This window comes from Biomphalaria glabrata, chromosome 1, assembly GCF_947242115.1.
Source record: "Biomphalaria glabrata chromosome 1, xgBioGlab47.1, whole genome shotgun sequence".
NCBI classification, from domain to species: domain Eukaryota; kingdom Metazoa; phylum Mollusca; class Gastropoda; family Planorbidae; genus Biomphalaria; species Biomphalaria glabrata.
In genome coordinates, this window is record NC_074711.1 from 14743913 (window position 1) to 14760742 (window position 16830).

The 16830-nt window shown below is 32.7% G+C and overlaps 1 protein-coding gene across 2 annotated transcripts; it reads right to left on the reverse strand.

The window, feature by feature from the left end:
* Positions 1-1609: 1609 nt before the first annotated feature.
* On the reverse strand, positions 1610-16184 carry LOC106062218 (cryptochrome-1-like). Of its 2 annotated transcripts, none has more exons than XM_056024011.1 (13): positions 16045-16184; positions 8774-8936; positions 8155-8294; positions 7274-7416; positions 6362-6537; positions 5996-6102; positions 5663-5803; positions 5310-5480; positions 4882-5022; positions 4616-4773; positions 3966-4153; positions 3752-3857; positions 1610-3325 (listed from the first exon to the last, which is right to left on the reverse strand). In XM_056024011.1, exons 2-13 carry the CDS (start codon positions 8916-8918, stop codon positions 3310-3312), a joined length of 1632 nt encoding a protein of 543 aa, XP_055879986.1. In that variant the 5' UTR covers positions 8919-8936; positions 16045-16184; the 3' UTR covers positions 1610-3309. The 2 variants fall into 2 exon arrangements, with proteins under 2 accessions (XP_055879986.1, XP_013075939.2); XM_013220485.2 differs by lacking the exon at positions 16045-16184 and adding an exon at positions 12014-12176.
* Between the last annotated feature and the right edge of the window lie 646 nt (positions 16185-16830).

Genomic DNA, 16830 nt, shown 5'->3' on the forward strand with positions numbered 1-16830 from the left:
GATTTAGTATTAAATCTCACCTACAATAAACAAAATGAAAGCAAAAAATCAGTCACTGAATTCTGTTCCCGGAGGGAGGGATTTCATTTCGGGGGGGGGGGGGGGTTTAACCCAGAACCTCCCCCCTGGCTACGCCCATGATTTATATTATATCTAGAATCTAGATACACGTAGAGATCTATAGATTTAATCTACTACGCCCCCCCCCAACGGCTACGCCCATGTTATTTACAACATCAAGCAATTTTTTCCTTTGATCTTTCTTCAAAATGGTTAAAAGGGGGGTAGCCTCTACACTTTATAGTTTTTTGCCTATATTATAGATCATCATCATCATCAAACTCCATTAGACGAGTGAGGGCTTGAGAGGCTCAAATCCTCTCTTGCAAAAGCCCTGGACAGAAACCCTGCTGTCTTGCGTATGTGAATATATGTCACCATACAGGTCGAGAATTTTTGGTTTCCCAGACCTGTCGAGGCGGAGATCAGCAAGTCTGGGGCAGTCATACAGAATATGAGACACGGTTTCCTCTTCTTCCCCGCAGCGGGGGCACCGTGAATCGAAATTTGGTCATAGCCGTGAGAAATATGAGCCATCAGGACAGTGGCCTGTCCTGCACTGTGCTATAATAGCTTGCTCAGGCCCGGACAACCTCCACCACGGGTTAAGTGCGGTCAGGGCGCATCATGCGCTCCCAGACTCCACGGGCTTTTTGGGACTTGTCCCAGCACTATAGAGATAGATCGATCTAATTTCCAGCACTTAGAGAACAAACGTTATAGAAGTAAAGGGCTATATAGAGATTAGTCTTCTACCTAGATTCTAGTAGGCGTACTGCTGTTTGGTACTCTACATTAACACTACCTGTTTCAATGTTGAAGAAGTATAGGCTTATATATACTTGTAAGAGGTTTAATTACTAGAAGCTTCCTACTGCAGTGCAATCTTACACGGAGTTCTGTGTTTGGTTTAATTTCTACGTCTGCTGTGATGTGTAACAGAATACAGTGATCCACATTTCTCACATTGCATTCCACTGTCATTGATTCATCTTGTTTGTTTTTTGTGTGTATAAACAGGAATGTAGTTTTCTGTTAATCGTCGATGTTCGTTTTGTCTTCCCCCGTATCTTACTCTGTCACTGACTTGAACATAAAGGGAAAGCCAAACCTGGGTAACTAGAATCGCATAACAACGAGATAAACGCCAAGAAAAGACCAGAGAAGAAGCAATAATACTCAAGTCTCAAACACAGGCGAATGGGAAGCCTATCATAAGGAAGGAAACAGTAATTTTGAAGATATTAAAAGGCACTAAATCAGATTTTAAAATAGAAGTGATGGGTCATTGTTTGACTTTTATGAGAACGGGGCGTCCCGCCCTTACATTTTCTGAAAAGATTGAAAGATGGCACAGAGCATCGGTTAATTGGTTTGGTTACCTTATGCAATGCTACATTAACAGCTTCAACCGCATTAGCAATTAGTTGTGGCCAAATATGTAGATCTAGATCTAGGTGACGCGTGTCAAAGCTATGAAATGTTATCTTTCCTAAATTTTGACAAGTCTGCCATAATTTAGATTTAGTAAAGAAAACAAGATATGAGCTCCAGAATAAAGAAGGGCTTTTATTGAAGACAACGAGGTAGGCTACTACAAATCAGGAATGTCACATCCATGTATGCAATAATAGGATAATAAAATGAGCGAGTTGTACAACATAAAATTCATAAGCACTGATTGAAGAGATTTTTAAACATAAACATTGTAGTCGAGATGAAAATATTTTCTGGGTGGGAATATAAACAATAGCAAAGAATAAAAATAAACAATAGCAAATAACTAAAGTAAACAATGGTAAAGGACTAAAGTAAACATGATGAGGTCCTAAAACTTACTTTGTCATAGTTATAAAAAGAGCAAAACAAAAACAAACAAAAAAACAACAACATAGTAATAAAACATTTCAAAAGTAAGATTTAAAAAAAATATTTCTTCATTCTAGACTATATGTATTAAACATAGGGTGAATATTTAAAATAAGCCCAACTATTTGTCATATTGTAAATTGTTATCAGATCATATTTCAGCACAGCCATGGTCAAGATTTAGAAAACAATAGAAGGGGAGAGAAGCATATATATATAGCCAAGGAATTACAGGCATTAAAAAAGTATAAACCTTTTTTTGTCTTCCTCAGATGCCCTGAAAACTTTAGAAGTTATTTGTTAGCTAACAGATGAAAGCCTAAAATGTTACTAACATCATTAATAAAAAAGTGTGTAGCATAATAATATATATTTATTAAATCATTTATAAGCATTCCTTCAGATAAAAATAATATGTCCTAGCCATATATATGTCACATTTATGATACCGGTATCATTTTATTGTTGTAAAGTACAGATATATTATGCTCTACATAAAGTTATCCTGGGGCAATCTCTTCCACACCGCTTTTACACTTTTATATTTTACTACAATATGTATGGGAGAATGATATACCAAATAAATAATTAATGGAATGAAAAAATAATTAATTAGGTACATAAGAATTAGACAATAAAGATATTATTAAAACATTTACAAGGCTAGATTTTTTAATGTTTCATATAAGAAGACACAGCAGTAATTCACAATAAATACCGGTAGTTTCAAACTAAATTGTATTACTCATCAGTTCAACTTAGGGTGACAAATTAATTAAAAAATATGAAGTCAGTGGATCTAAAACCATTAAATTAAAAGGAAAAAAGACAATATCTGTAAACCAGACAATGAGCTTTAGGTAACAGACTGATGTCTAATAATAACTACCATCTGACATTGAACAATTAAGAGATTTAAACTTTTAAATGGAATTCAAATGAATGGAAATTAGAATAACAAGAAGAGTGCCAAATAATAATATCTAAATAAAAAAAAAAGCACTGAAAATATTTAAATAAAAACCAGATCTTTAAGGTAAGTTAAATAGGACAAATAATAAAGCAGACATCTGAACACAGCATTTGATATTCAATAATATATCACTTGTATCTGTTGTAAATAGCAAGTTTTCTATCTCAAACTTCAAATTAGAAAGAGTTGGTCCCAAGTTAAATGTGATCATTGTGACTACTTGGTACTAATACTGTCACTGATGTAATACAACAATTAGTAATGACAAAGTTTAAATTTGACATTTATTTCTATTTACTAAAGGTAATATCTCACATAGCCAACAACAACAAATAAGTTGATATGAAAACACATTGCGTTAGGGCTTTGATAATCTTGAGAGAATAAAAGTGTTCTTCAACATCAGCTTACATATTAAATAATCTGTTAGAAAAAAAAAAAAGAGAAATTTAAATATGTATTTTAACTTAAGAAATTGCATCAAGATAAAAGTTAAAGTAACTTTTGGCAGCTCAATGTTAACAATTTGGCTTAAAAAATGAAGGAATTTCAGATTCTTTTTAATTTTTAATTTAAAGATATTGCATACCTGACATTTTAAAAAATTGTAATTAAGCAAGTTTGGTTTTGTGCTAACCCTTGACTTTAAATATAGAAGAACTTTATATTACATGCCTGATGTACCGTACCACTACATGCCGAAAGAACCCAAACTTATTTTTTTTTAATGATTTTATTTTAGAGATGTAAAGCTAAGTTGAAAACAGAATAATAATGACTTATTCCAATATTTATATTATCTCCTAGTTTAAATTTTTCAACACTAATTTCAAGCAATCACACGCTTACAGTTTTTCATTATCATGTCGGCACAGGTCCATCTTTTCCAGCTCTTTGCACACCCACATGCTGGTGTAGACTTCATCCTCGTTGGCTGGTCTAATGTGCGGAACATCTAGTAAAATATTAAAAGTACATTTATTGTTTAAAATTAATTGAAACATGGAATAACAAAATCTTATTATAACTTTCCCCACTGAATAAAAGAAAATGTAATTCTTACCTTTAGATTTGGACTTAATGATTTCCATTCGAGACTGACAATCTCTTGAAGCAGTTTTGTGATTGACTATGGGCAAAGGGTAGTCTTCTCCAATAATACATTTGGCTTCTTCTTGTACCTTTAATGGAGCCTTCCATGGTTCAAAGAGGTACTGAAGGGGCATGTCTTTCAGCTCTGGAACATAGCGTCTGCCAAGATGAGACAAAAATAAATTGTTTGAGACTTACATATCCTAAGTTTGGACTACATGTATCACAAACATATGTGCATGCATGGAGAATGATATGAAAAGGGAAAGGGCTACAATAAGATCTTGGCCACAAGAGCTAAGAAATGTGTAAAGAGAAAAAGAAATGCAAAAGAAAAAAAAAGTAAAGACTTGGCTTTGGTTAAAATGTGAACAAGATATCATAGATGCATATTCTCAATATTTATCATCATTCTGACCATAGATATGCCCTGGCTTTCAATTCATTATTTATTACTTGATCCAATGTGGCTTAGCAACTGACATTGAATAATATTTGTTGACAATGAGGTCATTATTTGTGGCTAAGGTGTATAAATATTAACATTTTTTTTGCATCCTAACTCTGAGCTTTCTGTAAGTAAAAGTGTCCAATGAACAAGAAAAAAAAATTACTCCATACCTGACATACTCTCCTTTTGGGTCCATGCGTCTGCCATAGCGGACAGGACAAATGCATTTGGGACACTGCAGAACTTTTTCAAACGCAGAGCTGGACACCCACATCCAGTTTCCAGCACAAACTGACCAATCAGCGTCCAACAAATAGCGATCAAACACCTTTCAATGTAACATGACATAGGTAAACATCTTTAAAGAAAAACAATGTCCATGTTTGTTTCAAAAATGTAAAACCATCTGATAAAGGAATTAGATATAACCTGTTACCTGCAGCCCTTTGACCCAATCAATCCACAGGTCACCTCTGGTGAGAAAACAGGCCGTGGCATGGCGGCAGACTTGATGAATCCAGCCTTCTTGTAAAAGCTGGCGCATGCAAGCATCAATCCATGGATAGCCTGTCTTACCCTAGAGACACATGGCATACTTTTTAATAACAATAATTCAACTGATGAGTTACAGTATATAATACAGACATATTATGCAATACAAATCAAGTGTCAGTATTAAATATATGAAACAAATATGACAATGAACAAAAAATATTTCTGAAAAGGTTTGAGAACAAATGCACAAATTGCTAAATAGCTTGAATTTAAAAGTACATATGCAATGGTTATTAATCAAAAGCAGTATATCATTTAGCTTTGAATTGTTTAAATATACATTACTACACCAATAATATTGATACTGACCATTTTCCAGGCTTTCAGGTGATTGTCATTGTCATACCAGTCAATTTTAAGACATATTGGATTGCCAACCATGCGGTTATAGTTAGGATTGTTCACAGACATACAATAGAAGTACTCTCTCCAGATTAACTGCCCAGTGATGGAGGATGGAATATGAGCATTGGGATGGACCTAGAGGATACAATACAATCATGAGGGAAACAGTTGTACAAACATATTAAGTAATTGTTACTTCTTCAGAAGGTTACAGAAGAGTGCAATTTTACAGTGAAAACTATGACCAACATATTTTGCTACAACTAATAGAAGGTAAAAACTACTAGTTAAAAAATTGATTAGAAAGTTTTGTTTACCTCAGCATATGCTTCCCGAAGTAGCCAATAAAATTTACGGATAGACATACTTCCGAATCTCAAATGGGGGGAAAGACTCATTGGCATTCCAGAAAGTTCTGGGAAAAGTTGATTGGGTAGACTCTGGTTTAGACTGAATGCCTAAAAAAGAAATTATATCACAAAAAATGAAAGCAGATTTGCAGTTAAAAATGTTGAATGCAGCATTAAACAAAATAACTAATATGCATATCAGTCTATAACTTTCAGAACTTACGACATTAAGGCTACATAAAAAAAAAACTATTGGAAATCATAAGAATGTCAGTTGTAGTTTTAAAATATTTTACACACCTTACGTTCTTTTTCCAATCGAATGCTCAAAAGCTTCATGGCTTTACTCTCACCTCCAAGATAACGACAATAAGGACTGGCCTGTTTTTCAGACTCAGCTTCTACTCCTGTTCATGATAAATGAAAAAGATATACTTTTCAACACTACAAAAAAAAACAAGTGATTCTTCTGTTTCAAAAAAAGCTTTAGGAACAACAAAAGCTTTTGCCTGATCAGCTCACAATGAAATGCAAAACTTATATTGGAGACTAGAAGCATGACCACTAACCCAACAATCTCTATCATTATAGCAGATCACCAGAAAATAATTCATTAGTTCACTTAGAAAATGGAGCCTCAAATTTTAGCAAGTATTTACTCTTCACCTAGCTCAGCCAGAGTGGGTAGTCTGTATTTCTCATCATGATGTTCACTGACTGGCAAAGAGATGCCAGTAAAGTTCGGATCCTCTCTGGGTTTAGGTGGTGGGCCTACAATGTCAGCCACTTGACAGAACATAGCATAGGTCAGAGGAGGAGTGCCACCATTCTCTTTGATGATTCTGTGAACAATAGGAATTCTTAATGTTAACCAATAGAAAAACTTTGCTTAGCTTTAAAAAAAATGTATGCTAGTTAAATAAAAAGAACAAAAAAAAACAAACAAATTTCAACCAACAGTCATAGGTAGAAGTGAAAAATAAAATTAACAAAAGTTAACCTTTAGTGAAAATATAATATATTTGAAATAAAATGAAGAGTTTAAGTCTTAAATTAGCATTAAGTACTAATCCTTAAAGTCTAAAAGAGGTTTCAAGGCTTTGCCTCTATAGTCCAGTGACCAACAAAAAGTTGTTACTGAGAGCCAGCAAAGGTGAGAAAGGCATTGTGCACAATCGAAATGCTACTATAAAACACTTGCTATGTATTGGCAACATAGGTCAAAGGTTAAGCACCTTTACTGTGCTATCTATTCTGTTGGAAAGCTGATATACTGTAAGGAATGTTTTATTACATTTGGAAAGTCTTGCTAAATTCCTTGTTCAGTAACTATTTAATGTGTGATAGCTCACTGTTGTCCAGTTAGTTTTCTCTTAAAGCTTATGTATTCAATAAAGAAAAAAACTGAAACATTACAATTATGACACAGTTCTTTGTAAAATGTAATTCTCTGAATAGCAGCTTATCACAGACAAGATAAAAAAAAAAAGAAAGAAGTAAAGAAAGTGAAGGATTAAACAATAAAAGATCTTAGTGCATTACAAATTGATAGACATGTAGGAATTATAGACCACTTACTGCTGAGGGTCCCATAGAGTATGACTGACACGTTCAATGCACTCAATTCCAAGTTCTAGACACATATTCTTGACACGGGTGTCTCGGTCCTGCCACACAGGCTCAGGATCTTGTTCAAATGTGATTCTTGTTACTCCCCACTCCTACAGCAAACAAAAAACAAAAAGTTATAAATAATAAATCCATTCTGTTCAAAAACTGTAACAATGATGCTTTATCATTTAAGATTTTAAAAATATTCTTGAGTATAATTTTTACTGAAGTTCCTCATAGATAAGTACAATCTAATTTTCTATTCACAAAAATATAACTGAAAAAGTCTTATCTTTACCTAGAAAAGTTGATTTCAAAAGAACAGTTCACATTAGCTATGAATGTCTCTGTCTGGCCCAATTACCCTCCCCTTTTCATAGCCAGAGACTTAATTGAAAAGAACCACATTAAGGAAAATGATCCAATTTTCCCTAAATAATTAGGTGAAATACCCTGGTACCATATGTTAAGTCTTATGATGGTTACTCTAAAGACCATAAAATTCATTGTATGTGTTTACATGAAATCTATTTTCCTCTATATTTGTTTGACAATAATTAGGAATAGAATACAAATAGCTGTTTCAGAGCTGTACAATATTTATAGTGCTAACAGGAATATGTATTATTGTACAGCTTTAAATAAAAAAATATTTTAAAGTAATTTGGGTGATATTAAAATATTTATATCTCATTAAATAGTTCAACTTGTATCACACTATTTCTATTAATGTTGATGTTTTTGTATCAGATTCAATTGATGATAACTTACTCTATTCAAGGTATTTCATGAACAAAAAGCATTTACTTCATTGAGCATCAGAATGTTTGATTGTGTTGTTTATTTACCTCAATAAGTTTTTTAAATATTTCAACTGGATCTCCTTGAAATGAATACAGACGTGAGCCATGAGACTTTAAGTTTTCATCAAGATCTTGTAGAGTTTCAAGAAGAAACTGCATTCTTGGGAAAGCAGCAGTAGAAATACCTGCCAGAACAACACAATGACATTGTTAGATAAACTAAGAGTACAGTATAATTTCTACACAGTTTAGAAGCTGTCTACTGACACCTTACAGATTAATTACATAAGCTATGATGTGATGATCAATGATGAACACAATCTTATTTTCATACAAAAGATTGCAGTAGAGAGAACAAATCCTTGCCTTGAAAAGTCAATTAGACAAGTAGGTTGGGCTTGATTTAATCTGGTAAGTATTAGCTCAGAGTTACTTTACTTTGCAATTTACTATTCTTTTAGCGTCAGCTAAAAACTTCAACATGTACACACAGCTCCATCCTGAGCTCACCAGTTAACAATTAATTTGATTAAAAACATTAGTAATTAAATGTAGAATGGATTAACAAGCAAGTACAGGTACAAAGAAATTAGTTTTAGAATAAAATGGACAGTTTGTTGGTGAAACATCAGAATCATTAGTTAAAATAAAACTGTCACAGTACCAGCAACATTTCCATCAAAAATAAAGATGGGGTAGAACTCTACACAGTCTTCCAGCCCATCAAGAAGTGCGGGATTGTCATGAAGGCGCAGACCGTGGCGGAACCAGTGTATGGTGACATGGTTCTTCTTCTCAATATCTGACATGATTCACTCCCCAGGAGCCTACATTAAAAAAAAAAAAAAAAAAGAATGTGTGATTAAAAAAATATGATCTTAGTCTTAATTTTGATCAAGTGTTTCAATGTCCCAATATTGTCATCAGTTTGGCACATTGTTGTTTGGTTTAAATCATGCGACCTGTTACTGAATGGAACCAAACATTTCTAAACAAAAGTCATAATTCAGAAACACATATTTGTACTAATTCCAAAAGATATTAAACATAATATGCCATTAAACCCCATTATCATGTGGTATATGCTTTTGGAGTATTTTCACCAAGTTCGAACCAAGTCCGCACGACTTGTAGGGTGTAATAATCTTCATTTTAAAGGAACATCTGCAGCTTGTAAAAACAAAATTCTTTTTTTTTTTCAATTGTCCTTATATTTTACTAGTTATGAAACTCATCATCATATCTTCTCACACTCTTAGTGGTTGAAGACAGATCAGGTGTCTTGGTCATTGGTCAGCCAGATTTTTAGGTAACTAATTTTCATTTGGTGTTATCAGCCTGGACCACCATTGATATTTTAGAAGCAGTAGAAGCACTGCAGGGATGACAACAATGATGATGTTTGGATAGTACAAAGTACAAAAGAAAGAAAATGAAGAAAGGAAAGATCAGACCAACTTTGGTTAAAAAGCTCATATCAAACTCGTTCCGTCTGTCTGGTACAAATTTGTACACGTTAGTTCTCCCACTTTCCAGTCTCGGATCAAGTTGAAACTTTGCTCAATAATTGATTATCCCTTACAAAACATGAATCAATAAAAAAATTAATCCATTAATAAATTAATAAGCAGTAATTAATTTTTTAAAATATATATAAAAGGGAAATAAATCTTAGAGCATTGAGTAATGGCTGTAAATGTGCATTTCTCTTTCTTATATAAGCTTTGTTTTTTTTTTTAATATTTTTGTTGCTATTTTGCTTGTTTACTTTTCAGAAACAACGAAACGAAAGAATCAATCCATATTTTTATAAGCGTGTACAAATGAAAGGAACCGTTTGAAACGTACTTCTAAGCTCACTCGAGTTATAGTTCTTTCTATGCACTCAATGCTAAAATCTCTAAATGTCCAGGCAAATAAAGCTTACGTTTTTACAAAGCTTATATCAACTCACTCTGTTTGTCTGGTAAAAAGTTTGTAGGCCCTACACGCTATTTCTCCCACAACCAATCTCGGATCAAGTTGAAATTTGGCACAATTATTTCTTTTACCCGACAAAACAAGAAACAATGAAAAAAAAAAAAAAGAACCAATTAGTTAATAAATTACTGGTAATTAATTACTTTTTTTTTTGGTATCTAACAAGGGAAAGAAGTTGTTATTGAGAGATGTGGCGGTATAAATTGAATTAGTCCCCTTGAGAATTCATGAGCCCTGAGTTTGAATTCAAATCGTACAATTTTTTATTTATTTAAACAGCGATCGAGGTAACATTCACACCTATCATCCCTTCTTCCCGCTCCTGGTCCAAACAAGTGATATCAGGAGCATAGCGCATTCAGAAAACTAAAAGCATGATATTGCTCTAAACAAAAACAATAGGTAAAATTATTTCTAATCGCACAGATTTATTAGGCCTATTGTTAGCCTATAATTATTACAAATTTAATTACAGGACTGATCCAAACTAATTAATACAATAACCTTTGTTGCTTTTTAAAATTATTCTGTATGTTTTTCTTGTTTCGCAATTTTTAGCGTGCTTTTCCAAGGATAGGCGATTTTTTTCTCGGATTAGATCCCGCCTCAAAGTAGTTAACTTGAGAGATGTTCAAGGTGACTCGTGTCTGCTGGAGAAAACAAAAGATTGCTCCAGCTTGGACGAGGCTTAGTTGGCAAGTTGATCCTTACAAACCATTTCAAGTGTATTTCTGCAGTTTGGTCTCTAAGACGTTCTCAAAATTTCATGTTAATATAAAAAAAATATTAATACCGGTATTTAGAAACTAGTTTTTGAGTAAAAAAAAAACAAACAAACCCAACAACGCCCATGGCCAATAGATTATCACTGTTGCCATGCTTCTGTTAATCTTAACAACCCAATTAGAGTCAGGTTGCATCAATATCGAGGAACCACTAGTATTGTAAGGTTTCATTAAACTTCCTGCAAGGTGTCTAAACAATCTTAATGTAATCTCAACTGCGGCGGCGGTTAAAAAGGAAAGAGAACTGAAGGCGGGCAAAGAAAACGATTCCTAGCTCCCACTACAGTACCATGGAGAGATTTCAATATAAACTCTGCCTCTTGGGAGACTAGAGCAAACGATAGAACTTTATAGCGCCAACCTGTCAACACTGGCGGGAGAATTGGTGTAGATGAATGAACGATTCCGGTATTTATATATCTTTCTGCTACAACAGTTTGCTTATTATCTGGTCGAACATTTCAGGCACATTTAGGGCCTCACCACCTACATGCGGAGACACAGAAATGCAGAGCCATTCACTACCCTCCTTTTCCCATCCACGGTCACCAACGACTGCCGTGGACGAACTTGATGCAGCATAAGTCTTTTTTGGTCCTATTTTGACCGGTAGGCATTTAGTCTCTCTCTCTCTCCCCCTCTCCACCTTCACGTTTCCTACTCCTGTGTTACGAAGATAGAGCAATAACTAAAAATATTGATATCAAGAGTGAAACAAAAAAAAAAAAGAGTTAATTTCAAGTTGATGCCTTGTGCGACTCAAAGTGATGCCCTGTGCGACATGTATCATTCCTCAAAGTGATGCCCTGTGTAGGCTAACTAATTTATCAAGTAGTGCAGAGAGTTGGAGTCTAAATTTGAAGGCCAGACACTCGGTAGATTGCCAAGCCACAGAACAGTGGATTCATAATTCGAATCCTAGCATTACTACAGGACAGGATCTTCTTTTTTTCTTTGTAATTATAACAGCTTTGTATGCACTCTTAGCGTACACAGGACCCACTAAATAGTCTTCTTAAAAGAAATAGAACATATACATTTCATAAGCAAAGTGAAGAACATTCAACGAGCAGCAACATTTCAAGCCTAACAACACTATAGGCCTACCAAATAATTAAAACAATGCATTATAAACTTACAAACAAATGGCCCAAATGAAGTCAAAATAAACTGTAGATAAATTGAAGAAACTAGCCACAGAGCGTTAATCGTCTAGTCACTTAAGCAAGATGACCAAGTTATTCAAACACAACTTACAGATCTGGCATAAAACGAGTTATGAAATTCCAGTTGAATAGAAATATATTTTTTTTAAAAGGTGTTTCTCACGCGGCAGTTCCACGTGCAGCTATTCTAAGAAACAAGAAGAAAAACAACAAAACTAGCCAATGAGCATTGAACATGAGGAGACAGGCAGGATCAATACACAAGTCAGCGAAGGGAAGTGACTAGCAAGCAAAAACTAGAGACAAAAAAGTAATGCTAATGGTACTGTTTTATTACGGGAAAAAACTCTCTAATATTTTGATGTGTTTATTTATTCCTAATTAATTATAACTGCCAGATAGTTGAAGCAGGGGAAAATCAAAGAAAGGGGAGGGAAACACAGCATAACAATAATTAGATCCTCATTTCAAGGAAATCACGATCTTAATCACGAGACTCTCAACCAACTTTATAACTAGATAAAAACATGAGCCAGGGTCTATGAGACAGCACTGCACTCTATCACAAGATATAGGAAACATCCTGAGAGAATTGTATAGGACAAATTATGTTAACAGCATAGCACCTTATAAATAGAATCATCATAATTATCATAGGTACCGAAAGTTGTCGCGTTAATAAGTTTACAAAGCGAAGACACAGACACAGCCTTTTAGTCTTATATATGTTCATTTTATTATGTCCTTATAATGAATGATATAATCGTTTTTACCTTAAGCATTTATATATATAAAGGAGGATGACCTGAATTTGAACTGATGGTTCAAGTCTCCTCAAGCCAACATTCTAACCGCTCTGCTAGTGAAGAGCCTATGAGTACAGAGATTGTAAAGATACCTATTGTTTTATCCAAATTTACTTTCAAGTGGTGATCTATAAAGGGGACTAATTCAGCATACACCATCAGATCTAGTCAAGTACAATTTCTTTTCCTTATTCAAGATACCAAACAAAATAATTAATTACCAATAGTTAATTAACTAATTTGTTATTTTTTAAATTTGATTTTTGTGTTGTCAGTCAGTCAGGTAAAAGAAATAAGTGTTTCAGCTTTATCTGAGATTGGGTGTCAGAGAAATGACAGGAACAAACTTTTTACCAGACAGACAGACAGAGTGAGTTGATAGAAGCTTTGTAAAAACAGACATTGGATACACCTCTAATTAATTCCTTTTAATGCTCAGTTACCATATGTAAAATCAAAACAGATCTATTTCCTTACCATTTGTATCTAAATGCTTAAATTACAGTTAAAAAAAATGCACAACATATATCAGACCTACTGATTAAGTTATTGTACTTACAATGTGTGTGGAGTTTAAAACTTCTTAAAGATTCAGTAAACTATTTTTTTAAATGAAAATAATGATTATAGTAATTTCCAAAAAATGTGGAGTTTTGGTAGCATATTTTATAATTTGATTCCATGCAGTGTTATATCAAACTTCTTTCAACTCTTGAAAATGAATTGTCCAAACTTATAGAATTTTACAATGGAATTTACATTTTTTTTTTGACAGAAGGTAGATTTATAATTGATATGCAAAAGTTTAATCAAGGACCACATATATACTATGTGCATAAAAAAGGGGAGGGGGTTTAAATAGCACTCCCTTAGAGTGAAAGCAGTCGGACATTAATTATACAAATTTAAAACACTTTCATTATATCTGTAGATTCAGGAAAAAAAAAAAAGAAAGGGGGAGGTAACAATGACAATTGTAATGTCTTCCTGCATTATTTAAGGGACATAACTCTTTAGAGACAAAATACATGTATAAATACATATTTCATGCTTTGTTTATAAAATTTTGCAAATTTTACAGAATTAAATAGAACAATAACATACTCTAAGTTAACTAAAAATTATTTTAAAATACTGTCTATGTAACTAATAGTGTAATGTAATATTTCAACACTTTTATGCAAAAGTTGTTTTGTAACGGTAATTTTAGGTTTTTAGAGCCCCAAATTCTACCCTTTTATTTAGATCTAGATTAAAATACATTTTTTGTTTGCGACTTTGTGTTGCAATGACACATAGTTAAATCAATTTTAATATAAAAATACAGATTAGCTTCCAGTACCATTACGTTCCCTGAAACTGACATGAAAAAAAAAATTATTTTATTTTTTTAATGATTAAAAAAAACAACTATTCTTCTGCAAATGCCTTGTACTGTAATGATTGGCTAAAAAGTCCACGTTATATATATATATAAATATAAAAAAACATGTTTCCATATATATATATATATATATATATATATATATATATATATATATATATATATATGGAAACATGTTTTTTTAAATCTGAAATATTTTGTCATTCAATATAATTTTCCAGAGTCAGGTTGAAAATTATTATTTGGTAGTGAGATTATTTGTTCTGGTGTTCTCCCTGGACTTATCTTTTTAATGTCATGTGTACTTTGTGTAGTAATCTAGTCAGTCTGTAAATCAAAATATTGCACACATAGTCTTCTTTTCCAAAGACATTAAAGGCTTAAATGTGATCATTCGTGGATCTATCAAGACAGATTTGACATTGGTAGTCACCTAATATTTTTTCTGAATATTTTCCAAGTATCTTAGCAATAGAATTTTCAGAATTTATGAGGGAACTATCTCTGCTGTTGAAGTAGTGTGATATACGAATAGTTTATCTAATAGAGTTTTGAGTATTGTTTCCATTTAGTTAAATACTTTCTGTTAGTCTATATGTACTACAGAATGTCATGTTTTGTTTTTGATTTACATGTATCAGATGTTCCTACATATTTGAAGATAATTAAATCCTAGCCAAACCTCCCACAGGACAGGGGGCGATGGTAGCAGGCAGAGCTTGACCCGTTGATCAGTTCAGAGTGCACACCACATGACATATTATATGTCTTTAATGGAAGAGCACTTATGGTAGTCATGATTCTTCATTGTCCAGACTGTATATTGTTTCATTTTAAGTTGGTGAGTTTTCGGTAGTTGGTGATTTTTCGGTAGGGTCTAATCTTCTTTACAATATTTTGTATTTTTAATTTTTATGCACCCTTGTCATCAATCTATGACAAGTTAAAAGCTACAAGATGTAGACAAAGCAGCAAAAATGTAACAACTAAAAGAGAAAAGTATCGTATGTAAGAATTCAATACAAGATTTAGACCTAGATCTAGTTACAATCTAGTACAATTAAGTCTAGATCTTCATCTATATATAGTCAATATAGATCTATTTTGAGTAGCCAGTATTACTGGTTCGGTATAGAGCTACTATAGGCAGTATAGGGCTATTAAATTATTAGAATTAGGCCTTATATTCAAGATTATATTATATTTTATAATATAGATAATTAGAATCTAGATACAAGGTAGATAGTAGCTGAGAGTAGATCTATTACTTATCTAATATAGAATCTAGATAGATGTATATAATTCTCTCTCTCTATATATATTATATATATATATATATATATATATATATATATATATATATATATATATATACATATTTATATACCAGTATATAGATCTAGATTGTCTATAGACATAGAATTCTACTTTTCTAGATCTAGATCTATATAATAGCATAGCCCCCCCCCCCCCGGCCATAGGCCTACTCATATTACTAATATTAGTATTATATATAGTAGTTAGTCATATACTGATATCGATATACCAGTCTATAATCTAGTTAAATAATCTATCTAGTAAAATCTAGTATCACTATTATCATTATCATATTATAATTATCTAGTCTAGATTATTTAAGTCTAAGTCGACTACTAAGACTAATTAAGTCGTCTAAGTTATTAACTTATTGTCTTATTTAAGTAAGATTAATCTTGTACTTAAGTTGAAACTTAAACTACTAAACTTATTAATTCTAATTAAACTAGAGATTTAACTAAATCTACAATGAGTAACAATGTAAAATATTTATTTACTGATCTCGAATTTAATTTGGCCTAGAGTCCCTAGAATCCTAGATTTAGCTTCAATACAAGTTATGGATCTGCCATCATCGGGTAACTTCAGGTCAGGTGTTTTGTGTTGTGTTGCTATTTCAGTATTTGTTGACATTTGAAGAGGTAGAAAAAAATAGGCACATTTTTCTGGTTTTCTAGCCATAGAAAGCTCCATAATACACAAAAATAACAGGGGACAAAATCTAATAAAACAACAACAACACTGACCTATATATATCTATATAAATCTATATAGGCGTGAATAAATATAGGCCTATTATATATAGCCTATATATATATAATATATATATATATATATATATATATATATATATATATATATATATATATATATATATAAATAAAAGGCTTGTCTTCGAGTCCGATGATTAGTGAGGAATGCAGTATTTCCCGTGGCTGCGCAGCCCCAGCTGTGACCTACATATTTTGTCCCACTTGCATCTATCTATCTATCTATCTATCTATCTATCTATCTATCTATCTATCTATCTATCTATCTATCTATCTATCTATCTATCTATCTATCTATCTATCTATCTAATCTATCTATCTATATATATATCTATCTATCTCTCTCTCTCTCTCTATATATATATATATATATATATATATATATATAGGCTATAGAGAGAGAGAGAGACTAACAGAGTACAGACCCCGCACGCTCACCCAGTACTAGTGCCACTCGCCTCTCCTTCCAGCTACCCAAAGAGTGTCGGTCAATTGGAGTGATAGATCTACAAT